At 38.3% G+C, this 27,963-nt stretch overlaps 1 protein-coding gene and 1 long non-coding RNA gene across 4 annotated transcripts; one reads left to right on the top strand and one right to left on the bottom strand.

The window, feature by feature from the left end:
• Positions 1-7,320: 7,320 nt before the first annotated feature.
• Positions 7,321-12,844, top strand: LOC132862763 (uncharacterized). 3 transcript variants are annotated; one of them, XR_009650051.1, is made up of 7 exons: positions 7,321-7,587; positions 7,760-7,887; positions 8,652-8,737; positions 8,964-9,111; positions 9,271-9,370; positions 9,501-9,655; positions 10,504-12,844. It is a non-coding gene; the product is annotated as an uncharacterized LOC132862763 (long non-coding RNA). The 3 variants fall into 3 exon arrangements; XR_009650050.1 differs by having other exon boundaries at positions 7,760-8,035; XR_009650052.1 differs by having other exon boundaries at positions 7,676-7,887.
• A 1,548-nt stretch (positions 12,845-14,392) lies between these two features.
• Positions 14,393-26,186, bottom strand: trpc4apb (transient receptor potential cation channel, subfamily C, member 4 associated protein b). The gene is made up of 19 exons (XM_060893859.1): positions 25,996-26,186; positions 25,115-25,243; positions 24,881-24,997; positions 24,697-24,754; positions 24,313-24,368; positions 24,086-24,214; positions 23,806-24,007; positions 23,331-23,519; positions 20,644-20,786; positions 20,428-20,556; positions 19,020-19,078; positions 18,751-18,852; positions 18,573-18,656; positions 18,370-18,460; positions 18,114-18,254; positions 16,134-16,245; positions 15,941-16,053; positions 15,599-15,805; positions 14,393-15,146 (listed from the first exon to the last, which is right to left on the bottom strand). The coding sequence occupies exons 1-19, from the start codon at positions 26,116-26,118 to the stop codon at positions 15,009-15,011; spliced, it is 2,322 nt and encodes a 773-aa protein (XP_060749842.1). The 5' UTR covers positions 26,119-26,186; the 3' UTR covers positions 14,393-15,008.
• Positions 26,187-27,963: the final 1,777 nt, after the last annotated feature.

The following is a 27,963-nucleotide window of genomic DNA, read 5'->3' as shown; positions in this document are numbered from 1 at the left end:
AAAGATTGGTGGACTCAACAGTGACAGATTGGTGGACCTGGGATATAACATATGATGCTGTAATTAAGAGGAGCCTGTAACACCAGTTTATACTAATGATTGTTACTGATGTCTGTATGTCTATATATACATCTTTGTTTTAATGTAGCATTTAGAAATAATCTATTTGTTTGCCTACTTGTGGTTTGACAAAATAATCTTCACGTCATAGACACGCATACTTGCCTGCAGTTTTCTTATTCTCAAAACAAGCTGCTAAGTGTCAGGCCATGCAGAGTGCTGCTGAGCGGTATGCAGCCCGGGCTGGAGTGTGTGTTGTCCATCTAAGGGGTGTAAGAATACAGCAGAGAGACAGTGAGGCAGGAAACAGATGGCTGCTCAAGTGTCTGGCCTCGTGCCCCCAGCACTTGTCAGAATTCTTGAACAGCCTTACAGTGGGATTGTAGGCTTGCAACATCACTACGCTATGGGACTAGAAGAGGAAGGAGCACGTTTCACAGCCACACCCTTTAAATGAAAAATCATTTGTCTTCACGGCTCCTGCACCACCTGGACATTGCTACACAGGACAGCCATACACTAATGATCAGAGAGACATTAACCTCTGAGCCTTACACTCTGATAGCCAGCTTGAGTGGGTTTTACTATGAGGACGTTTTGCTTCATAGATTAATGTGTCAGCATCAGACAAGTTAATTTTTTTATTGATTCAATTTAAATGTTACTATAGAGTGTACAAATGTATCTGTTCTGTGGATATCTAAAATATACTGTACTGGATTTGTTGGTGTGTGTCTATGTTTTCATATCTTGGTGTGGAACATTATTTATTTTGTTATTCTTTTATAAATAAAAATGTAAAAAAAACTAAAGGATGTTAATATTTAGGTGTAGAATTAATAAGCTTCTGTAATTATTATGTAAATACATAATAATTACAGAAGCTTATTAATTCTGTAATTATTATGTAAATAAAAGATCCTCATAAGAATAGTATGACAATGTGTGTGTGTGTGTGTGTGTGTGTGTGTGTGTGTGTGTGTGTGTGGCAGGAAGGCAGCAGTTGTCACAAGGGACAGGTGTGGACTTTGTCTCTTGAGGCTTTCTGACTGAACAGCTCAGAGGCATCCGCACACCGCCAGCATTCTCTGCTTCTTTGAAGCTTCGCCTTCTCTCAGAGCGGCTCTCTATGAACACACATTATGTTTGTGCAGCCGCACAGTGACCTCTCCTCATATATCCTCCCTATGATCAAGGCTCCTGCAGTGTCACACCATGTCTGTGTGGGAACACTGCAACTGTACAAGGTCATGTACATATCTGTGTATAAAATAAGTGCATTCTTTTGGAATTTTATGTCTATGTGTGTATTAGTAAATGATTCAGCAATTACAAATGTCTGCTTTATATTCATCTACATTAAAAAACAGAAAATCATAATCTTGACAATTTCATCATTGTAAGTTTCATTACTTCATTACACAAGGAGGAACATTCCTAGGGACATCATTTGTAATGTTCCTATTCTAAATGAATACATACACACACTCACAGACACATACACACATAACTTAGGGGTGTTAATGGTAACCTGTTTACCTTAAAGGCCCAAATCAGTTTAATATACAGATAAGACGTCAAAATGACATCTCGTTGCTCTTGATTTGTCTAATCCAATTGATCAGAAAGCATGGGTTAATTTTCTATAACAGCATGGCTTTAATAGATACGGCTGAGAAGTAAATTCCTTTAGCAGTTTGGAAGGAGTCTTCAGTGTCAGTGCTTTATAACAGACATGTTCTTATAAAATTGTGAAACTGTAATTTAATTTGAATAAAATTGTTCACAAATCATGGTGTAAGAGAAATTAAACACTTTGGGAAATTATCCACGTCTGGGTGGCGTGATGTGTTACCACCCCAAAGTTGATTTCATATAGAATACCATGATTTAGTGGTTAACACATTTGCCTCACACCTCCAGAGCTGTGGGTTTGATTCCCAGCTCTGATGTGTGTGCACTGAGTTTGCATGTTCTCTTCATGTTTCAGAAGATTATTCTGTGTAATCCAGAAAAAAAAAACAGACAAAGAAGTGAATGATTGTTGATTGTCATCTATAACTATTTATTTGGTGTGTGAAGAATGTACATGTAATTTATTAGTATTTGATGGCATTGCCTCCTGTTTACTTTTAAAATGCTTGGGGTTCCTTTCTACACAATACTTGATTTTCATCGCTTGGTTTAAGTCTGTGTGCTTTTTTAAATCAATCAACAAATTGTCTGTGATTTTTGTTATTGTCATTTCAAACCTTTCACTTTGTTATCTTTAAGCCATTGGCGGTATGCTTAGTATCATTGTCCTGCTGGAATGTGGTGTTGCTTCAGTATTGCATCCTAATTAAGATTATCTTCCTAGTTTGTGAAGTGCACCAGTACCTTTTAGAGTAAAACACCAAAAGGCTTTCATTCTGGTGGTCACAACCAAACTTCATTTTTTTAATCCATACTTAAGTAAGTGATTCCATCTGTGTAGTGTTGTGAAGTGTGGATGTGTATGCTTGGAACCTGAAGCATCCTTCACTAATTTCTTTTGTTGTTGTCTTGGGGTTCACTTAAAATATTTAAAACAAAGTTCATTTAGTTTATTTTTAGCTCCTTCCTGAAAGATGCCATGTCTATCTGGTCCCAAGTTGTTAAATTTGTATACAGTTGTTCATGGTTCTTTCAGTTCTTTGAGTTAGTGGAGGTCCACATTTTTTTTTTTTTCTGAGGTTTTAGCTGATTTGTTTGGATTTTTAGCATGGTGTGAATAACGCTGGCTATAAAAGTAGACCCTGAAATAATGCTATAAATGCACTTCCAATTAAGTAAAAGTCATTACATCAATTTCTGGATTCTTCTAAACAAGAAATATTTCAAGAGATGATCAGCTTGGTGACTACAAACTTTTCACACACTGGAATTATGATATTGTTAATTCAAGAAAATAAATCTGCCTTTAACTAACTGTTAAAGTTATAAAGAATACCTCTAATGTGAACAAAGTAGATTTCCTAACTGACTTTCCGTAACAAATGTATAGTAATTTGACAAATGTGGAGTTTTAAAAAACTGAAACTGAATCTCTAAAGCCTAAAATGTATGCAACATAATTCTTTCTCAAAGACTGACTGAAATCAAAATCGCAGAAATAGGAATCAAATCCAGCAATCAATGCTCTACATTCATTTACAATTTTAATGATCAAATTGATTTGTGATTGTTTATTCTGTAAGGTACTGTTACTTCATGCAGTTTATATGTTTGACACTACAGGCCAAACATTATTGTATATAGTATATACTTGATCCTAAAAGTCAAGGATTTGATCCCAGATGACCCCTAATTACACAGTACTCTCAAGCAAGGCACTTCTGCTTCAGCAGTAAATAACATTAATAATGGAGTTGGTTAACACAAATCACTCTGAACAAAAGCATCATCTAAATAACTAACTACAGCTATCTGCATGGATTGATGGAGGAATAGATAGATGGGCAGATTGATAGGGCTTTGGATAAGGGTGTCTGCCAAATGCCATAAATGTAAATGTTAATGTAAATGATAAACAGACAGACTCTATGCCCCAAAGTGGAGATTTGTTATCTATAGTAGCTGAAAAGCATAAATACACCTACTGGCCTAGAATCAAAACCTAGTTAGTGCTGTCCATCTTATTTGGGCTGACTGTGTGGCAGATTGTTCTGGCATGGCCGTGCTATTCTGGATCTACTTACTAAGTTTTATGCGCACTAGTGGCTATTGTCCTGGTTTAGGCGTCAGGCTCAGATAGGGAGGGTGGACATTTCGCTGTCAAAACAATGACTAAAATAGACAAACAGCTGCAGGTGCTCTTATCTAGGTTACATTCTAAAGTGTGTGTGTGTGTGTGTGTGTGTGTGTGTGTGTGTGTGTGTGTGTGTGTGTTTTAGCGGTAGAAGATGTTGGAGGACAGGGAGATCAGCTCTATCACAATGCAGCTGAGCCTGGAACTGGAGCCATGAGGTGGCGGTGATGACGCATGTTCATTCTGAGAGACACTCGCTAAAAGACTGATTAGCTCACATTATTACTAATACAGGAGGAGGGCTGGAGATTAGAGGTCCTAGATATAGCTAAAGTTAAACAGACTCAGTCTCTCTATCTCTCTAGTTTATCACTCAATCACACACACATACACACACAGTGTGCTGAGTAACTGCACTGCATGGACTATCAGCGCATTTAACCTGAGATTAATGAGGGATATTAAACAAAACCTGCATTAGTGTATACAAATAAAGAAAGGAAGTCAAAAGTTACTCAAAGCTCCAGTAAACGCAAACCATTTTGAAAATAAAAAGTACAGAATCAGTTATTGTAATAACAAAAACAGCAATAATAATAATAATAATAATAATAATAATAATAATAATAATAATAATAATAATAATAATAATCTTTTATACAGCACTTTTAAAAGGTTTCTTAAAGCTCTTTATGTAAGAAAGAAAAAAAAGAAGTATAAAAGTAAAAAACAAAGTATATTAGCATGCATCAAGAACAGTTCAAGGTGTAAAATACAATTCAAAATAATAATAATAATAATAACAATTTTAAGATATAAAACAATATGCCATATAGGGCCCCAGGCCATCATTTCAGTCTTTTAAACCCAGTTGAAATAACTTTGTATGTGATAATCTAAAACAACTGCTGAGCTCCATGTGCAGTTCCAGGAAGTCTGTATTTCAGATGGTTATTGCATCACTTTTTTTCAAGGTTTGCATAACATGAGATCAGGACTACTGCCTCTTATTAAACATATTCAATAAATTCTGCTAAATTACAAAATAAAACTAAGACATTAACCATAAAAACATTAAATATAAGCATAAGTCTAATATGCTACTTATTATATTTAATAATTAGGTTATTTTATAAGTTAAATAAGGCTATTTTACACAGATAAACAAAACATATGGTTTAACTGCAGCAAGTACAATAATAATAATAATAATAATAATAATAATAATAATAATAATAATAATAATAATAATAAACAGACAAACAAACAGACAGACAATTAGAAAGATAGATGTTCATTATCATGGTTGTAATCATAATAATACAATACGAAGGACAAGAAAAAAAACTGATAAAAGCTAATAAACCTCACTCTATCCTTACTCTAAGGCAGCTGTTAACAGCTGAAGCCATGTATTTACAGATTAATAGTCCATCTAAACACAATGAATATTTTTAATGTTAATCAAAGCTAAACAATTTATTATTATAAATCAACTTAGGATTCGCTTGATTTCCTGTACCAAGCTAAAATCTTAATCTTAATCTATAAATAAATTAACGGGTTTTAATGAACACACTAAAACACTGTTAACCAATAATAACTGAACAGAAGTGGCATCTGCCTCTTTAACCACAGAGCCATGCCAGACAGCATGTCTATCTCTGAACATGTCTATCTCCACATGGAATGGCTACCATCACGACTGGGAGTATTCTCTTCTATTTTCAGCCTCCACAGCAGGCTCTGCTCTCTGCTACAGGACTCTTATCTCGGCTTTGGCTATCAAGGTCGAGAGCCTCGGAACCCCAACAGCCAAAAGGAGGTTCAGGTTTTATTAGTGATTAAGTGTAAACACCAGCCATTATACTGTATTCTACCTTAAAGGAGAATTACTGTGACATTACACAGTAATGCACTGAGAAATACGTAATAATCTATTTCTCCATGTTTTATGTGTCCAAATTCAAGTCCTACCTTATGTATCTAGTACAGGGCATAATATCTAGAGCAACTTATAGATACAAATTAGTGACAAATTAAAAGAAAACTAACAGTGCCTTAGTAAGTTGCCAAGCCAGCATGAGCTGCCAGAATATCTGCTAAATGTTAATAATTGTAATAAATCTTAATAAACACATAATTTATTATTAATTATGTATTGTATTAAGGAGTGAACACTATTCTTCCATAAGATATTCTCTCTGTTTAACACATCAACAAAAAATCTCTGGTTTAGATCTGCATGTGAACACGATTACATTACTTACACCCTGTGGATGTGAGCTACCATCTACCATCAGGAGGAAATTGTTTTCATTATATGATAAAGATGATCAGGCAGATTTGTCAACTATCTGAATAAACATGACCATATATGTGATACTATTTTGTGCTTTCTAATTAGCAAGTAATAAAGCATTATAATTTTATGAAACTGCTAAACTGCTAAAATCTTAATATTAAACAGGCAGTATATAAATTAAAACATGCACTGAGTGAAATATTTAGACCCTTTTAGATTAGGCTATTTTACTCAATACATATCTAATGCAATTTTATAATAAGAAGAAATAAATAAATATGATTGTAAAAAAAGCAACAACAACAACAACAACAACAACAACAACAACAACAACAACAATAATAAGGAAAATAAGGAAAATAGTCATAAATTTTGCTAAAATAAAGAAACAAAGGCTTATGCTCATGCTCTTAACATTTTTTGTGCTGCATCAGGACTTTGTGGCACAAGAAGTAGAATAATTCAGAAATTTAATGATTTATGAATGCTATAATTATTGCAGCTGACCAACTAAGCTGCAGAAGAAAAACAGAACTCAATGACAAGACTGAATATTTATAAGACAGATGTAAAAATGTAATAATTTATAGTGTATAAACTTAACCTAGTTTTAACATTTATCATTATTTCAGTTTTCTCTGTTAAATATACAGTTAATTATTTCTCCTATTCATTTTCATGCACAGTATGAAGTATTGTATTTGTCATAAAATATTCTGTGTGGTTAAAGATGCTGAGGAAAACCTTCCCAGTAGTTTCTCCTCCTGTGTGTGTGTGTGAAAGTTGCAGGTCTAGGTAAAGGTCTTTGTAAATACTGAAGATGTAAGGGTTATTATAGATAAGACTGTACACATAGTACTCTAAAATATAATGAGTCTATTTAAGCTTCTACGTTGCATTACATTGCATTGCATTATTTCTGTATTACAAAGGTTTTGGAGTTATTTTATAGGTCTGAATGCAATAATAAGCTATTTTATTCTATAAAAATATTTCGATTTTCTCAGTTCAGACACATGCATGAACAGTGAAGGCAGTAAAGGCAGTAAAGGCAGTGAAGGCAGCTTTCATTCAAATATCGCTAATAAGGGAACAAATTGCTTGTCGTGCAAAACGAATTGTTCACGTTGTGCAAAGGACATCACGCTAATTGGTGGCTGCTTTCGTGTTAGCGTGTTTGGTCAGGATCTTGCTTTAACCTTGATTGCAATGTAGAGATCGGTGTAGAAATGTTCAGCACCGGCGAACATCAGTCGGCTTTTAAAAATAGTCCGCGTGCAGATAGAAATGCCGCTGGCCTTTTGTGCGCGCGCACAGCCAATGAGCGCGGAGCTGGCGGGTCAGAGCGCGCGCGCGTTTCTCCCCTTTCTGCCCAACTCTGACCTTGAGGGAGACAATAAAAGAGGGTCAGAGCGCGCCTGGGGCAAGCCGAGCCACCGTGAGCCTTCCACAGGTCAGTACCCACGTGCATTTCCTAATATCTCTGACATACTGCGGGAATTTGTTTAGAGATTCAAACGTTTCATGTCTTTCACTTTTAGGCTGTTCATGAGAGAGGCGACATACTTTCCGAAGTGTTATACATGCTCTCTGACCTGGATATGTGTGCTGTGAAATGTGTGCAGGTGTTTTGAGGACCAGTCTCGCGTCCCGGAGTGTTTACTTGCGTCCAGCTTTATGGAGCTGATTGAGTTCTTCGAGAGCGCGCAGAAGCAACCTGGGCCTGTGCACGCGCACGCGCAGGGATTGGACGGTACTGTCTCATCAATCTGCGTCTCAAGCAGTGCATCTCGTTTGGAAGCACACAACTAAACTAAAAAAAAACCTTAAAATTGTAGGGAAAAACAGCATTGCTTTGTGATGAATGACTTGCAGAAATACCATGTGGAATTCAATGCCAGGTTTGCATTCTTAATACACAGATACAAATGAAATAGAATAATAGACTGGGGCATTTTTCGATTTTTAAATACAATAATTGCACTAATACTGAAACCTTGAGTGTCAGCTAACCCTAACCAATTTCCTTTAAAATGACCAGGCTGTAAAATGAACCATTCTCTTAATAGTTACAGGCAAAATAAACTACAATAGGATCACAGGACTGCAGCTTTTTTATATTGAGTTTAACACAAAAAATCTCTTAAATTGCAAATATGAAAAACAAATAGTTATACAAAAAGTGTTATATTAAAATTGTAATAATTTACATAAATTGTATACATACAAAAACATACATACAAATTGTATACATTTTGTTTGGCACAGCTTTTTTTATGCTATTTCAGGTTGGAGCTGATCTTTTTTTTTCCCTTGCACATCTGATATGTTTTTGCAGTTTGATATACATGCACAGTAGCTATATAGCAAAATATATATGAGAAAATGCTTGGTATCATACATCATATCATATATTTAATATGATGAAATAAAAGATGAAATAGAATAGCCAAGAATAAAGGAAATCTTTCTCAGGGGTTTCTTAGTTACTGACATTTCTCTGGGTGTTTTGTGCAGAAAGGATGCAGGTCTGGATCCCTGATCAGTTGGAAGCCACAATGTGGAGATTAAAACAAATCAGATGTAAAGAAGATATTCACAGAGTAAGCATAAATCTGATGAATGTATACCACATAAATGCAAAATGCAGGAAATGCTCATTTATAATATAATATATATAATAATAATAATAATAATAATAATAATAATAATAATTATTATTATTATTATTATTATTATTATTATTATTATTATTATATGTATATATATTGCTAATTGCTGTGGTTTTATTTGTTTTTCTTCCCTCGCCTCCATGTACCCTTCCTACAGACCTCCTCACGGCTGTTCGATGTGACAGAGAACCATAACAAATGGCTACCAGTCTACACTACTGCTGACATCTCTGATTTAAGAAGCTCAGATGCTTGAAATTATATCTGCTTCATTGCTGACAATGCACACCATGACTTGCTAGAATGTAAGCCAACGTCCACTTTCTTTTTAATTTCACACACACACACACACACACACACACACACACACACACACACACACACACACACACACACACACACACACACACACACACACACACATACATATATATATAATAATGAGTGCATGTTTAATTAAACAGTAAGCAGAAGCAGTAAGTCACTCTACACATCCCTCCTTCAGAAGTTCTTCATTGGACCTCTTGACTTGAAATGGCTGGATTTGAGCTCTCCGAAGCAAGTGTAATCTTTTGTTATGATTTATAAATATTTATAAGGAATAACCAAGACATTCTGTAGGTTCCAATAAAAGAAATACATTATATGTGCATGATGTGTGCTGTTCTTAGCCTGTTTCTCTTTCTCTTTACAGTTTTGAGCAGTTGTACATCAGTTTCACAACTGACAAACTTAAGCAGGTTTTTTTTAACCAGCACATGTTCATCTTGGAGCAGGAGGAATATAACAGGTGGCACTGAATGGACTTTATTGACGATGGCTTAGACCTGCATTGACCTCATTGACTAGGTGAGCTCATCCTGTATAAGTAAGATTAAGTCATGATAACTGCTAAATAATTGTGATCCCCAGTGATGTATTTTTATTGCACTGATGGTGGTCGTCTGCGTATGTGTAATATGAGAAAATGCATAAGCTACAAATCAGCAAAACCCTGATGCTAAATTCTACAAATACCTAAGCAATTTGGAGCAGTTTTTAGAAATCAGTTATATCATATATATATATATATATATATATATATATATATATATATATATATATATATATATAGAATATTTATATATAGAGAAATATGCTAAGAATTAGACATCCAAAAGATTGTTCAGTTTTTATAATTTCACAATAAATTCTATGATTATTCAATATAATTCATAAAATCAATATATATTCTTGTTTTAAGAGGCTGAGGCAAGAAAAAGAGGAAATGCATTTCACTCTGATTAAGCAGTTATTTACAGCACAGAAAGTTGAGGTTGAATGCAGAAATTGGAAAGACAGAGTTGATTTGTTGATCAAATCAGATGCAAAATGACAATTAGAGAGCAGCAACATTAGAAAATTGCTGCATGTTGCATGGTTGTATTACATGACGATAGAGCCATAAACAATTAAGAACACTTTCATGGACCCATAATTCCTATAAAAGATGTTGGAGAGCGAGGCAGTTAAGACTTGCAGTGATGTTTAGGTATCTTCACCCATGAACATCACTTTAAGTCTGTGCTGGCTCCACTCTCACCTGCAGCACCAAGATTCTGCAAGGTAAGAGCAAGTGGAGTGGAGTTGCATCTTGTGGTCTGAAAAGTGTTGCTTTGTTTATTTCCTAATGATGAACTTTTGGCATATTTTCACAGGAGAATCCTAAACTGATGGCCAACCAGAGGAGCACTCAGTCTAACTTTGAATGCAACAGCATTTCTGAAATGCAGACCTACTGAAACTTGCACCCTGCATCTACTATTCCAAAGGACAAATTGTACAGTGGGACAATGAGACAATGAGATTGTAGAGAAACTTCTAAGTTTGCTGTATACTAACCACATGCAATACAGGTTAGCCAACACAATGGTTAAAATGGATCTTAATCTGTTCTTCTAAGTTTCTCCCTTCTATAATTTCTTCACCCTGAGTTCATGAATTTGTTCCTCCTCATCTGCTTGATCACGCAGAAGATATGAGCGATTAGCAGATAACAAAGATTACCGCCATGCTGTAGTAATTCTGCTTATGATGATTGAGGAAAATAATAAGCCTTCAAGTATTTTTTGCATACTTAAGTCAAAATTATTAACCGGTAACTTTGCGTCAGGAAAAAGAATACTGAAATATTGAGTGTATTGAATGTAGTGTCATGTAGATTGTATATTTGGATTTTTTTTTATCATAGTGCTTAACAGTTGAATGTGTTTTTGTATGGCTGCAATTTTAAGGAGCTATGAGAGGAATGTGTGAGGTATGTTTAGTCTGTGATGTGGCGTGTGTCCAACATGTGTCCACAAACGCGTCCATGATTGTGTGTGGCCCCTTTGAAAGAAGCCTGTTAAACCCCTTCTACCCCAAATAGCATTGACAAAAGCAGGTGTGGTGGTGGGTCATGTGGTGGCTCAAAGGAACCCCGTGCCAGTTGTTGAGTATTCTTTCCCAGTATGACCCCCATCCCCACATTATAAATAACCCTCACTGCTTTGTTAGGAATAGTTGCTGTCAATAGCATACGCATTGCTGAGATGCCAGCTCAGGTGATTGAGGATTAAGTCCTCTTGTTTCACCATTGAGTTGGGTTGCAGATAATCAACAACCTCTCTCCAACCTCTGACCGAGTGTCTCTGATTGTCATGCCATGCCAGCAATGCGGAATTGATTTACTTTCCAGGCATGTCTAGTGTCACCATGGGCTTACTGATATAGAACACAAGACACAATGGCGTGTGCTAGTCTGACCCTATTTGGTGCTGGCCTCACTGAGCTAATTTAGAACAATGGGGAGGAGAGATTGAGTTCCACTATCAAAAAGGAGGCTGTCACTCCTAAACTTGTACCCAAATGAAAAGGAAGAATACTTACTGCTAAATGCCGTAAATGTAAACATACTGTACACTAATACATTTATAGGACTTGGATTGATCCTTTATTTTATGCACTGTTTGAACTAGTTTGCCCACTATGCACTTTCTGTGGCTAGGACAACTACTTCGTAGCACCCTAGTCTTGGAGGAACGTTTTATTTTAGTATGCACTGTCAGGTATACATGGTTGAAATGGCAATAAAAAGCTTCTGAACTTGTCCTTTTTCCAAAAGAAAGCAGAGAACTCAGGATGTGGATTGGTTAAATAGGCAAGACAGTCCATTAGAGCAAATGTAAAAATCTCTGGATTAAGAGTGACATCCAGGCACACTGGAGGAGCCTTTTTGTTTGAAGTGGATGAAGATTGTGTAGAAAGGCCTAATTGAGATTTTTTTTTTTGAGAGGAAAAAAAAATTGAGAATTGAGCTGTAATGTCAACACAACTATATTAACTACAATGAAGGGTTGGTTAAATCCAATATCAACATAGATATTTATCCTCTTCATATATTATCTATACGTATGCAAGTTACATGAAGGCCAAGTAGCATGAACAAATAAAAGCAATGGAGCTCGACGGGTATATAGTCATCTGTATGATGTGGCAGTAACAGTTCAACATAACAGCTGGTTGTTGGTCTGGAAAAGGTCCAAATAGATATTGAACAAATTGGCCAAAATGTGCAAATCCTGGTGAAATGAAAGGACAAGACCATCCTGAGCTATTTCAGAAAGATCTACCACAGTGCAGGACAGAGCAGACATGGACGACTGGTAATTTCTCATGAATTCTCATGAAACAGACATATCGTCCAGCCATGATTGCTCCTATATTTAGAGCAGGTGACTTCACACAGTGATGAAGCATGCTTCTGATTAAATTTTTGGTTTTCACTTTGCTCTAGCCAAGGATTCTTACTTGTTAGCAATGTAGATGGGCAAAGATCAGAACTTTTGTGGTATGCAGTAGAGCTTTCATATAGTAAAATGAAGTTTTTCAAAACTCGCAGATGTTTCAAAGGCTGCCTGAGCACAAAAATGACTAGAAATTTTGAATAAAGCAAAATGAAAGAGAATTGTTGGTGTGACATATATATGCAATGTTTTGAAAATTAAAGAATGTTAATAAGATTGTATATTTCTTTTATGTTCTGTCCACTACAGTAAGGAACCGCTTAACCATTAATCAGAATAACATTCACACCAGAAGCTTATGTAATGGTGTGAGATTCATGTGTTACCTGGAACACACTCCTATCTCACTGTCACACCAACATCCCCTCATTTTTCAATCTCTGCCTCAGTTATGTTATACAGTACTGAGAATAAGGCATGCAATTAGTAATGCACTTATCCAAGTTCTCCCAGAACACCATATCTAAGCTCTGGATGTTGACAGATTCCTGATAGACAACCTCTAATTGTCTGTTGCCAAATTATAAGAACAATCAACTAGGCATGACTACAGTGGGTTTAAGGCAACTTGTGTTTTGTGTTCACAGAAATATTATTGTTTTGTCAGTCATCAGCCATAAAATACATCACTGCACCAGATCAGGGAATAAAGCAGTTCCGTAGATGCATGAAACTTAGTCATCATTGGTATCGTTATCATTATCTGAATGTATTCCTTGACATAATTTAAATGTGGCTTATAGGCTTCCATAGAAGATGCTGCAGATTTGTTTTAATCAGTTTTAAAAGGCAACCTGTAGCTTGTGCCTTAACACTTAATTCTACATTCATTAATCTTACGTAGCAACTTTATTCATAGGAGAGTCATGGGCACATTGCCTAATAAAATGCACTCATTTTACATTTTGCATGTCACTATATATAAAAAAAAGTGTCAAAGACAGAAAAAAGTGTGCCCAGCTTGCCTTTCTCAACAGTTACACTACAATCATGTTGAGTAGAAGAGCATTACAGAGAACACAAGACATAAAACATTGAGGAATAGATTCCTGTTCTTGGCTAACAGTAGAACCGATGTGGTTGATATATTTTATAGCCCATCTGCCTCAAGGTTGAAGGTTGCACCTCAAGGTTCACGGAGTTGCTTTTTTATTCACCAGGATGGTAAAGAGTAGTTTAGCAATTTATACAACCATCCCATTAGCTGAGACTAGTCTGGCCTTTCTGCTTCTGCCCACAGAACTGCTAATCTATGGCTAGATTTTTATAACATACTGTGTAAACTCTTAGAGAATATTTTGCATGAAAAGAATTGAATTGTGTTTACTGCAGCTTCTGAAAATGCTCAAACCATGCCAAGATCCCAATTTTACCTCATTCTGATATTCTGAACAACTTATATGTTTAACTCTTACAATGCATGCATATGTTTTTTTTTCCTTTTTTAGCCTATTACTGGCTTAATTCTTTAATGTTTTCTGGGATTTGTTCTGTTTTCTGCTTTTGGGTTATGGCTTCAGACAAATGCGGATGGCTAGGCAACATGATATGAAAACCACACCTTAAATGACCTCACTAGTTTAATTATACTTATTTGTCATGCAATAAAATTCAAACAGAATAAACAAGAAATATATAAGTAGTAACTCGCTATTCAAGTACACTGTTTTAGCTTTTTTTGTGTAAACCATTAAGAAACAAAAATATTTAAGGTTTTATATATTAAATGTAACCCCACATAGACGCACAATCACTCACTGCATTTGGGAACAATATTGTTTATGTAATCATGAGACAGTTATGATAAAACATGTTACATCTTTATTTTTAATTACTGTTCTGTCACTGGGCTGAAAAGTTAGAATTTGAGTTCAAGAATGAGCTAAACATGATCCATAAATATAGAGGCAGTATTGAAACTAAGCAAACCACCGACAAATTGCATTGGCCCTGAAGTTTATTGTTTTTTTGCTGATGAAATAGGCTCTTCGTGGGCATTTCCATGGTTTGTTTTTTTTTATTCAGGTTACAACATTCCCGTAATATTTAAAAAGAGGAGAGAGCCCTTAGACTACAGCTGAAATGTGTGTGTCTCTGTAGGCCTGGACAACAACATCCAGCCTCTATTGCCACACACGCACACACAATTTAGAATCACTGGTTCATTAGAAGCAGTACAGTCAAACACACTGGTAAAACATATGATTCACTCTTTCCCAAGCACACTCTTCTCTCTTTCATTCTCTCTCTCACCCATACATGCATACACCCTATATAGCAGTCCTGTTTAATGAGCGCTGCATGTTGCTCTGTAGATGTTCACAACAGCAGCTCATTAACAACCTTCTTTTGCTGCCACAACCACAAAGTCACCATTTTCACATCTCCAGAAAGTCTCTATCCAGGTCCCTGTAGGCCTCATCTATGTAGGTGGCTATGGCACAGAGGGAGCTCCGATCTGAACTCAGCAACACCGTCACTGTCTCCTTCCAGTAAGTGAAAGGAATACAGGAACTCTGTAAAAGGATAGATACAGTAAGTAAGAAATGTGTACACAGTAATGGATTAGCCAATTTAAAAAAAAAAAAAAATATCCCTCTATGCAGGGCTACTTTTCAGTCTTTAATAAAAAGGCATGGAAAAAGAAATTACCAGTGGCATTAAGAGCTTAGTTTATCATGAAGTCTCAGATGGATTATCATCTGTTCACAGCAACTGACATTAGTATATTTATGACATTAGCATGAATAGAAAGTTATTGCGGTCAGCTGAGCGAGGTACAAGCCAGGGTAAGGATCTGGCTCGGATCTCGACCGGAATACCCTGAGCTGGCAATAGCCACTTGTTCCTTATTAGAAGCCAAACAACATGAATTGGCCAACATTATTTTTTTCTCCTCATGCCAGTATCAGAGTGAGGCAATGGCAGTAGCTTAATCTTCATCAGTGTGAAGTTATGGACTGCTTACATTCTCCAGACAGGTGCTGTCCTTGTCTTTGTTGAGGTAATGATGTTGCCAGAAGCGCAGCAGGTGGTGAAAGTTGTTGAGCAAGCAGCCGGGGTATTTCTCAACATACTCCTTCTCCTTAAGAGCTCTTAAGTAGAACGGCAGCTTGCCCCGCCACCGTGCCAGCATCAGCACTACCAAACTCGTGTTCAGGCAGCTCACATTCTCCTAAGATTGGAAAAACAAGACACAAGTGGTGATAAGATTGGTCACCACAGGAGCTGTAATGCGTAACCCTCGATACCAGAAGATTTTCTTGCAACTACTTAAAAGTAATCAAACAAAATAAAAATACAGTCTTGCCTGAGTTAGAGTCTGCACATTAATGATGTTGATCAGCCTAAAGAGGAAAGAGAGTCTATTCTCCACTTGAGCCATGTAGGACAACAGGCGGCACTCGGACAGCACCTCGATCACTGAGAGAGGAACACAGTATGTGTAAAGCTGCATCATGCTATGCACATTCAATCAGCTCTATTCATTTTCTCATTATCACCTTTCATGTCCTCCGTCTGCCCTTCGAAGCGGTCCAGGGACAGAACAATGCAGCGTACCAGCATGTTGGAGTCCACGAGTGAGCTGTTGATCTGGTTCAGAAACATCTCAAACTGAAATAATACAAAGTGCATGCAACAATCGTGTTGAGAGCATTTAACTGTTTTTATTCTTCAGCAAAAAGTACCAATATTCCCATAATGACAAAATATGTTATGTCATAACTGGATTACAAGTTTTTCAGTAAGCTTGTTAGCAAAATCCAAAATATTCTGATATAACTAGGAACCAACAAATACAGTGATACCTTGAGATACAAGTGCTTTGACATACGAATTTTTTGAGATATGAGCTGTGATTCGACCATATTTTTGGCTTGAGATACGAGCAAATTTTTTGAGATATGAGCATCCGAGCCGCCGCCGCGGAAACAAAGATCCCCAACAACCACCTGTGCTCCGTTTCCCCCACCACAGCTTCCCACGTCTCACTCGGTTAAAGCCGCCTTTCCAATGCACACGTCAAACGATGGCCGATAAACAGGAAGTCATTCAGAGTCGCAAAGGCGCTGCGTGAGGTGCCGGCCATCTGCGGATCCATAATTTTCGATCCGTTTTGAGCGTTGGATCCGTTAAAAAATTTGAACTTGTGCGACTACACCGGACATCCGATATGCTGACCGGACAGGTTTTTATTAAAACGACCGGCAGATGTTAGTGCGGAAAGAGTGACAAAAAAGGCAAAAACAAGTGAAGAGAAAAGCGATGAAGAAAATTAAGCAAAATTAATGTAAAGAAAACAGAAATTGTAGCAATTATGTTCAGATAAGTTAAGAGAATTTCAGTTCTGTCAGGACCACTTTGTCAAAAGAGAATTTATTAGATTACACAGTTAGTGTTGGCGGTATGGTTCTGTTCTGGGCAAAAATCCACGCGTCCGTCCATGCGTGGACAGAGGGCGGATAGAAAATCGAATAGACCCCCGTATAACAGAACCATTAATCGTGCATAGTATTAGATATGCTCGCTTGTGCGTTTTTGGAAAGTAACAAATGAATGAATGGATAAATGAATAATTAAATAATTAGAGAGAGAGAGAAAAATATGTGGAGATTTATGACTGGTACAACTGGTACAACGAACACGGGTTCCGGCATGTTGGAGTCGGGTTGGAGGAGGGAGTTTAAATCGCAGCAGCAGCGAAGCTCTAGAGCGGCTCTATGAATGGGAATTAAAATTGTCGGGTAATATGGATGTCGTAACCGGATTGGTGCGCGTCATGGACAGCTGATTAACAGCTGATGCACGCTTGACGACGTGGCCTGCCAGAACTAACGCGATGCTTGATTTAAGTTTGCTAATTTTAATGAAGTTTAGTTAAGTTCCATTTAAGTATAAAGTAGCATTAAGAGCGTACAGTGGCGAGTAAGTGAACGAAAGCGAAAGTGTATGTACGAGACAAAATTCCTCCTGTTTACTCCTCCCTCAACCTCCGTGCGCATCTTCCGTAAAGTAAAACCAGTTTATTTTTTTAACATTCTCTTTTATTACTGTATGTTTTTATACAATATTTGTCATTTATAAATACAGGTACTGATTTTTCTTATTCAAAACACAATCAAAACAACTGGAGTGGAATTTTGCGAGCTGGAACAGATTAATGGGATTTCATTTCATTTAAACGGGGAAAATTGCTTTGAGATACGAGCAAAGTCACGGAACAAATTAAACTCGTATCTCGAGGTATTACTGTACAATGTCACCTATAAACCCACCACAGGTGGTTAGATAAAATATATCTAAAAAATTGTTAAAAATCTATGTAGCCATGTTATCAGGCCTACAGTCATTTCACAGATTTTTCCTCAAATGCAGATATTTCCAATATCCTCCAAAGAGAAGCAGCTGAAAACAGAACAAACTGAATCCGTGTTCAAATTGGCTACGAACATCAAGCACTTTACTCTGGAGGCCACACTAACCTTTTCTTCTGTGTTCACATATTTGTTAAATCTTTTGAAGGCGTCAATGTTGAACTTCATGAGTTCACCGAGCAGATCGAAATAGCTCTGAAGGACATCACGTGATTTACAGCCACTGTCGATGATGCAGAATAGGATGTGCTGCAGGGTCACAGAGGGGGGGTTTAAATATAGGCAACAACATATTTCGTGACATACATGGATATGAATGTGCAAGTTTAAAGGACAACGTATATAGAATGTCAGGATCGCTCACCTCCAACAACCCCCTTTTCAGCAGAAACATCTGGTCTGCATATGATGTGGCTCCTCTTAGAAAACTCTCCACTGCTCTAGCCTGCCAGAACCTACAGAGTAGATTAGGAGTGACAAAGATTAGATTAGGAGTGGCACAGATAATCTAAGAATCGGGTCATTTTATTGGTGAAACGTTAGATTCGATTTGATTGTTGCACTCACCGGAATGATGAATCCACTGGCTCTTTCTTCATGACTGATATCAGTCGTGTGAGCAGGCCCTTCTTCCCGTCGCACGCTAGATTCCTGTAGTAAGCGTGTTCAGACAACAGGAGATTGTTGTTGCAAAGCAGCCAAAAGGACAGAACAGGCAAACAATAAGAATTTATTTCCTCAGTACCTGTCTGTGTTGACCAAAGCCTCCACTTCAGGAATATTAGCTTTCAGAGATATGGCGCTGAGCTCATTCAGCTCCTGCCCATTCAGGAGAAGATACTTGTTCCTGAGACCAAATAAAAAAAACATGTTTTAAACATGCATTGTTTTAAAATATAATTTTGAATCTATTTTATAACTGGCACCTTAAAAACACAAATCAAAATTCACGACACAATAAAGCATAGGACAGATAGGTGGAAAGGAAATGATGAACATTCAGAGAGTACTCACTCATGGTGGTCACTGAAGCTCTGGAGCAGTCTAAGGAACTGGATCTTAAAGGAGATTTCCTGAACAGAGAAGAAAACGTGGCCTGTGTAAACATAAGCCTCCACGTATTTTAGATTTTAGTGAACCCTAAGTAAATCTACGCTATGAACACGTTTACACCTGGCCATTTTCATACATCTCAGTAACAGTAAACGTGTAACAGTAACCCAGATCTGTAAGTGCTGTAATACTGGAATGGTTTTGCCCAATCACTCTGAATTGTGTTTATCAAGACCAGAACATGCACCTTCATATACAGTAACACTACAGTAACCTCTGCTTACTTTCACAATTAAAGTTTCAAATATTTAGAATTTATCCATTTTTCTGCAGCGTGTACTGCCTTATTTCCAGTATTGCAGTGTGACCTATCTTGCACTACAAGTCAGTAGTTTTAATTACCTTTAGTACTGTGTTTTTACAGCGGTAATATTTTCTGTATTTTCTTTATGCTAACGATAATTAAATTGAATTTAATGAATATCGTCGCTGTCGGGCGGAAACCTCGTATGTCCAAATTTGGTCAATTTCATATTTTTTCACATATCGATGCTATTGGTCAGTCCCCACGTGGGTCTGTTATTTTTACAAGTTATTAACCAATCTAAAGTCTTGAAAATAGCTTGAGCACAAATCTCATAACTCCATTGGACACTTCAACTGTGTCAACGAATCAACACGTCTTCTGAGGTAAATGTCTTCAAAACACTGGGCTCAAATAAAAAAAAAAACATCTTGACCCACGCTAGTTCTGGTGCTCGTCTGAGGACAGGAATTTAGCGCAAGACAATCCACTGCAAAGCGGACTAAACCCTGTGCACTGCAGATAAGGTACATCGTTTTTTTAATTTCCTGAAAAATAACGGTTTTGGAGATATGAGGATTCCGCCCGACAGCGACGATATGTAGATTGGATCTGATTGATGAAATCTTTCCAGTAGGCATGATATGCAATTTAACATTGTGCAGTTGGTCAAAATGCCATACCTAAGAAATTCAATCCGGTTTTAACATGAAGTCTATTTTAATGAAGTTATTAACTGTTCACCAATGGAGACTTGAGTGCAATACTGTTTGTGGCAGCTGCAGCCGTATAGCTAACAGCATTTAGTCCTAAACCATCGCACCAAAATGGTTCGTATCGACTGCAGTCCAGAGCCGTCTTCATGTTTTCTAAGTGACACCATCCACTGTAATCTCATATGCAAGCTAAAACAAACCCCCTTTCCAATATATTACACATGGTCCAAAGCTGCAACGGTTTCATCAAAATACTTTTTCAACATCCGTTTACAGGACACATGAAACAAAACAAGTGTCGATATGGTTCTTTTTATAATAAGTGCAAGCTCAAGGACACGAGTCTTACTGGACTGCAGTCACAATTCTGGTTCTGTCTGTGTAAAACGTGACTAGATGGATGTCTCCTCCAGATCAGCTTGTCAAATAAATTGTTCAGGCCAGGAATCAGCCGGAACTCTGCTAGCATCCTATGAACCTGTGTGAGAGAGCTACTGTTACTCCAGCTGCAGTTGCAACATCACAAGGTTTTCACTAATATTTGAAGCTTGACTAAACATTTCACCTGATTTCTCTGTCGGCCCATGAGCAGTACGCACAGCACGTAGAGAACCTCCACTTTGTACATGATCTCATGCACGATCTTCATAGATTGAGGCAACGTGTGCCTAAGAGGACTTGACGAAAGCGAGCCTTCGTCAGATGACTCTGGAAAACAGGTGGATGTAGAGAGAGTAATGAGGTTAGAGTTAGAGTTAGAGATTTAAAGAGACATTTTCTCTCCACCTACTGATGGCTGATTCATACTGTCACGGTCAATGTAGATGCACATTGCAGATAAATTACCTTTGTAATAGTTATGTCTAGTACTGATGTAATACTGGCATTGACACCTGAACTATGTGCGCTTATTTCCAGCCCACAAAAGCTAAACTAGTCCAGTGGATGGTTCTGTTTCTAACCAATCGTAATATTTTCTTAAAAATTAATTGGTCAGTTTCACCAAGCATAAACATGTGAATAATACTAAATGTCTGCAAAGATCTTTTTCAACAAAATGATTCGAGTTCTGGTTCCATACCCAGTTCTCATAGCTGGATCACAAGTTTCCACAGACTTGAGAAATGAATGGTGACATAAGAGGGTTTGTATCTAGTAGGGATACACTGAATATTCGGCCACCGAAACTTTTTGGATTTTTGTGCATTTTCGGTTTTCGGCTGAAAGACTTCGATCACCGAAACAACACGGCCCAAACAGTTTGTTGTGATGACGCAAACAGAAACCGCAGCCTGCACGTGCTTGTCTGAAGCAACATGTCTGCGGTGTGGACGTATTTCAGTATATCTGAGAAAGACCCACAAAGATGGCAATTTGCAAAACATGTAATGCCGAAATTTCAAGAGGGGGTGCGTCTGCAAAGACTTTCTCCACGTCGGGTTTAATCTATGACCTAAAATCTAAACATCCTGATCGCCATGTTGAATATGAGAGGAACGCGGTACAGAAAAGCAAAACCCCTCCGAGCAATAAATAAAGCAGCGTGCACGAGAAATGATCCAGACCGCGATGGATGCAGAGAACCCACAGGGAGACAGAGAGGGAGCAGCGCACAGCGCAGGAGAAGGAGATCAGAGCGCAGAAAAAAAAGACATCTCTCTGCACCAGATGAGGGGCATGCACCCTCGTTGTCAGATATGTTCACTGAAATCCTTCAATTAAGTACCTCAAATAAGAATAGGTAGGCTATTTATTCTGTTCTGACTTAGGCTTCTATGTGACTATCAGATTGTAGCCATATTTCTGCTAGATATTTTTTAAATTAGACACATTTAATTTATGCACTGGCCCTATTTAAATACACTCTCAAATCTTTCTCAAATGTCAGGCAGGCGACAAGCTCAAGCACTCAACAGCTAGATGGTTATCTGTCTGAAGTCCCCATCCCCAGAAGTGATAACCCTCTTGTCTCCTGGAAAAATAATCACGGCCACTTTCTTGCAAAGTTTCTTGACCTGGCAAAGTTGGCACGCAAGTATTGTGTGCTCCGTGCACAAGCACTGACAGCGAGAGACTGTTCAGTGAAGCAGCCCATGTTCTCGATGAGAAGAGGAACAGACTTCACTGTGATAAAGCAGAGAAGCTACTCTTCATCAAGAAAAACCTGCCACTTTACCTCAAGAAGTAGAATGGGCTTGTCTAGTGTTTAAATATTTATTATCCACTTTGCACATCTGCAATTCTTGGTGAATTTGTTGTTGTTAAAGTTCTACAGTTAACATATGGGCTATGGCAGTCTTTGTTTTGATACACTATTATGTTGTAGGCCTACAGTGAAAATACTGTTGTATCTTTAAGCAGTTGCACTTGTTCTGAGTGCACTTTTTTTATGAAAGAACATATTTAATTTTACAACCTTTCAGTAGGCCAGAGGGCCTGTACATTATTATTCAATGTACACATGAGTGCATTTAAGTTAAACATTTAAGTTTGAATTTTAATTTATTTTATCCTGTGCATTGTTGCAATGTGCTATAAATAAATATTTTCATAATTTGTAATTGATTTATTCTTTGAAACTTTAATATTAATTTATGCAATTGAAATGCCTTGATTTTAGTAAGGTTAGTACACAGTCATAGCCATAAATGCAATGGTAATAATAATAATTGCCATAATTTTTCGGTGTGTCGGTTTTCGGTCTTGCTTTCCTCTTTTTCGGTTTCGGCCAAGAATTTTCATTTCGGTGCATCCCTAGTATCTAGCATTGTTAACATGACTATGTAACCAGACAGAGCATAGCAACTGAAACTGAAGCGTTTGTTTTCAGAGTGAACGCTGTTCTGAATTCATGTTGCTGCTTAACTAAGCAGCTGATTGGTGTCCGAGTACAAAGTCCAAAATATTGTAGTGTATGGTTTTATGGCTTTGTCCAGTCCTGCTTTTGGCGAGTCCTGCTTTTTTCACTTGTTTATTCACTTTTCTCCCCCTTCGCGAGCTCAACAGTTTGTCGTGGTTCTCCATTGAAGACTGTATCAACAGCATGTCTCATACAAACACCACTCGTGAACTACTTTATTAAACATTTTATGTCTTTTTTTCCAGATGTAGCAGTTAATGGAGATGTTCGTTTGGTATCTAGCAACCAACACTGTCTTGTTTAGAACACTTTTCCTGGTGACGCTACATTTCCCAGCCCCTACACCACCCCCAAACTTGTAGATGGAAAAGCTGCATTAATTCTTCTCTCACCTGTGCTGCTCTGCTCAGCCTCCTCGATGGCCATCTGCATGAGAGCGTCCAACACCAGAGCGTTGTCCAGCCAGCTGTGCCAGTCCTCCAGCTCCTGCAGTAGTGCAGCCGTGCCTGAAGCTTCTGACACTTTCCGTGTAGCCAGCTTACAGAGTCGCTCGATGAAGCCCGGGATATTTAGTAGTGCAACTGCAGGGACAGCAGACAGCCAAGAAACTCTAGTTTTATTCATTTTTAGAAGTTTCACAGATCTTTACATTTGATGTGGTCTTGTGTGTTTATTGTGTTGTATGTGGATCCATAGTCCTCCAGGGCCAATATTTCATCCTACTTTATGTGAGGAAAGGAGGAAAACATTTTAACATGTATTCCTGAAGCTTCATAATTCATTCAAACGCACGACTGTTTCAAAACTGTTTATGTAAATAAGATACTTTTACAAAATATGCTTTTTAGTTTAGCATGTGGCCCTGACCTTGGTTGCTCTCTGCACGTGAGGGAGACGCGGTTATCTTCTGCTGAGCGTTGCGGGCCAAAAGGGTGTGTTTATCATCCATTCCTGCGTCCGGCTCCGAAATGGTGACAGACAGGATACGGCAGAAGTTAGCCAGCTGCTGTTGGTTGAAGCTCTGCACCAGACCGGCCAAGTTGGGAATATCCTCCAGTCGAATAACCTCCTAAGAATATAAAGATTTAGAGTTCTTGTGTGTTACATTTTGGTAAGTTCCTTAACTTAAACAAGTATGTTAATTTACCTTCCTGACTCCCATTATATCTTCTATAAGTGTGGCAGTCTGCAGGAAAGTCTTTTTGTTTGACATTAGAGTGAAAAGAAACATGACAAAGTCGTCCCTTGCAGCAAGACTTTTGGTAACGCCCTCTGTCTGCAAGAGACAAAAAAGAAACGTCTGCATTCCCAACTGTGATCAGAAATGTAAGATTACCTTCATATCCAAATGAAAGGAATAGTAAAAATACCTACACATATACAGCAATTGTAAAGAACACTTAAACAGTCCTTGATGAGATCATCACCCACTGCAAACACAGAAAAAAGTGTCAAGGCTGCACAAGTTTCTTCATTTTATTCTAAACATTCAATAAATCAATTCTGTTCAGCAAATTAATTGTTTTATAAATACTAAATATCGTTTCTGGGCTGTACACATGAAGTAGTTACAGTAACCGTGTTTAGGCCAGCATTTTTTTAATCATTCTCAGTGGGTTTTTCTATCACGTACTACAATAATATATGACTTTTTTTTTTTTTTTTTAAAAACACCTGGGAAGCCAGTCTCAATGCATACAACTACAGCATGCAGATTTGTGTGGTATTTTTGAATGATGTTAAATTACTGGTACTTACTAATGGGAACATTCCCCTGTATTGAGAGAGTGGGCCTCATCAAAATCTCTACAAACAACTGAAATAAATTGAATTGAAAATAGATTAGCGTTGTCACACACGACGAAGAGATGAGATGATGTGACAACCTGCAGAGAAAATGCTTACAACACATGTCAAAATGTTCGTGTACAGCATCACTCACGTCGACTCCTCCGAAAAGGTCGAAGGTGTAGGTGTTCGGTGACACAGACTCCTGCGGTGTCTTTCTGTCTTCTGTCACAAAGGACATTGCCTCCATGGACAGCAGTGACGACAGCTCCTACGTCACCACAAAACAGTATTGGTTTGCGAACATCAAACATATCAAAAGAATACAAAAATCATACACAAATATTTATGCTGATCTGTTTTTTTAACAGGGATTTGTTATATATACCTTAACCACATTGTGGCTCTTGGAAAGATCGCTGTTTATGTGGCTGCAGTTGTGAAGTTTCCTCAGCAGTAGTGGGATTCCCTGCCATCGAGCTTTCTTATCTCTCTCCTCAAGAAGACCCGCTGGGATCTAAGGACACGATGATTAACACTCAATCATGCAACTGGTGCACAAGTAAAGTCACTGCTACAAACTACAAAAGGAAATCACTTGGAAAATGTAGATGCACGAAATTTGCGCTTAGTTAAAGGCCAGATGACCTCATTAATTTTACGGAGATGCTTAAACAAGACACAAACGCTTACAAGGAAACTAGTAACTATTGGATACGACTAGTAACTATTAGTAACTCTAAGTTACTAACTCGTGCCACCCGGAACTAATCTTAAGGGCGTTAGCTTACAACGTTAAGTCTTTTTTTTTGTAGACTTTAACGCTTTGCAACAATGTATGCAGTTATTAATAAGATAGCTAAAAGCGATTATTTACAAACCTCGAATACATTTCGTATGCAATACGTGTTATTATTATTATTATTATTATAATCTACTAAGATTAATATAGCCAAACTGAGAAACACTGGACATGTCAGGACTGTTAGCAAAACAGCTAAGCAGTTAGCGAAAGCAGAATTGCAACCAGACGACTGTGTTCTAATCCCACACGCTAACGTTATCTATCACACACACAATGCTTTGTTATGTGTTTAAACTCCAACTAAATGTCAATATTGTGAGGTAAATGTGTTTGTTAAGGCGTTTTAAATAGCTGTTAGCTAAGCAGTAACTTCGGGTTCGGGGCTCCTGCGGCCTGCTAGTCCGAAATCTGCGGAACAGGCGCTTGATTGCAACAACAACAGATATAAATCATGGTCTTCCTACCTGTGTGCCATGGGTCATCCCCAAGCCTGTTATCTGTCCATATTTGATCTTGTGCAATATGTTTTTGCTACGATTTCTCCGTCTTGTTTGAGTTCGAGACGACTGCTGCCCGTTAGCCGCCATTGTTTTTCCTTTGACGTCGCGATGTTTTCTTTTTCTCCAATAACGTCTTTGCCGGATGACGCAAACAGATACATTACTGACCCCTACCGACCAGGAGCGTCAATGAACCGCGCCCTTATTCCAAATAGCGTACATAGGAAGACATTAATTAATCCTGGCTCTTTTCATCTCTTTTCATCTATTCATCATAAAGTGCCGTCTCCTTCCTCTTACAAACAAAGGTGAAAACGCCAAATTACTAGACCTTTGCACTAACTAATCCACAGGCGTCGAAAAACATTTTAGTAAATTTACTTTGGTACTTTTGTTCTTAGCCACCAGACTGCAGTGGACTCTCACACAGACATGGACATTTACAGATCATCTGTTTGGGACCATATCAACACGTGCATCGACAATGTCACCACCGTCAAACACGTGAAATGCAAGCGATGCTGCTTTTAAATCTGGAAATTCAGCGGACTACAACAGAGCCAGGGCCAACCTGAAAAGAGGCATCAGGAGAGCCAAACATACCTAAAAAAAACCACATAGAAGAGCCCTTCCACAACTCTGACCCCAGACGCATGCGGAACGGCATCCAGACCATCACAGACTACAAACTGACACCTCGATCTCAACCAACCAGCAGTGCCTTCCTACCAGACAAACTCAATCACTTTTTTGCTCATTTCAATCAAGGCATAGGATATTTCACCTCAACCGCTGACTCTTCTACTGCTCACAGTTCACTTTCACTCTCAACAACGGACGTCTATTCAGCATTTAGCAGAATGGATGCACTCAAGGCAGCTTGTCCGGACAGCATACCAGGACGTGTTCTTAGAGCATGCGCTGAACAACTGGCACATTTTCAACCTGTCACTGGCCCAAGCCACGGTTCCTACACGCCTGAAGACTACAACCATCACACCAGTGCCTAAGCACTCAGCTGCCGAATGCCTGAATGACTTTTGCCCAGTTGCACTAACCCCTATTGTTATGAAGTGCTTTAAGAAACTGGTTCTGAATCACCTCACTGAGGGCCTACCACCTACACCACACCAGTTTGCCTATCGCCCGAACAGTTTGACAGAGGATGCAGTTTCCACGGCTCTTCATTCAGCCCTCACCCACCTGGATAAAAACAACACCTACATCAGAATGCTGTTCATTGACTTTAGCTCTGCATTCAATACAGTCCTTCCCACTGTACTGATCACTAAGCTCAGTGACTTGGGTATCTGCACCTCCACTTGCAGATAGATTCTGGACTTTCTCACCAACAGACCTCAACCCTCATTCTGAACACTGGCATCCCACAGGGCTGTGTTCTAAGCCCACTACTCTACTCCCAGTTCACCATGACTGTGCTCCTCTGCATAACTCTAACATCTTCATCAAGTATGTAGATGACACCACTGTGGTCGGCCAGATCAGCAACAACGAAGAATCGGCCTACAGGGAAGAGATCCGAAGTCTGACAGCATAGAGTGCCATCAACAACCTGACCCTCAATGCCACGAAGACTAAAGAGCTCATCGTGGACTTTTGGAAATCTAAAAACAGGAGATGTTCCCCAGGTCTACATCAATGGAACTGAGGTAGAGCGGGTCTCCAGCTTTAAGTTCTTGGGGGTTCACATCTCTAAAGATCTGTCCTGGTACCAGAACACGTCAGCTCTGGTTAGGAAGGCACAACAATGCCTGTACTTCTTGAGGAGTCTTAAGAAAGCTCATCTGTCCCCAAGAATTCAAATGAGTTTCTATCGCTGCATCACCAAGAACATCCTGACCAACTCCATCACTGTATGTTATGGAGGCTTCACTGCGTGTGAACGTAAAGCCCTGCAAAGGGTTGTCAAAA

Source organism: Tachysurus vachellii, chromosome 19 (assembly GCF_030014155.1).
Source record: "Tachysurus vachellii isolate PV-2020 chromosome 19, HZAU_Pvac_v1, whole genome shotgun sequence".
Lineage (NCBI taxonomy): Eukaryota > Metazoa > Chordata > Actinopteri > Siluriformes > Bagridae > Tachysurus > Tachysurus vachellii.
The sequence above is the reverse complement of the archived record's forward strand: the minus strand, read 5'-3'. Positions and strand labels throughout refer to the sequence as shown.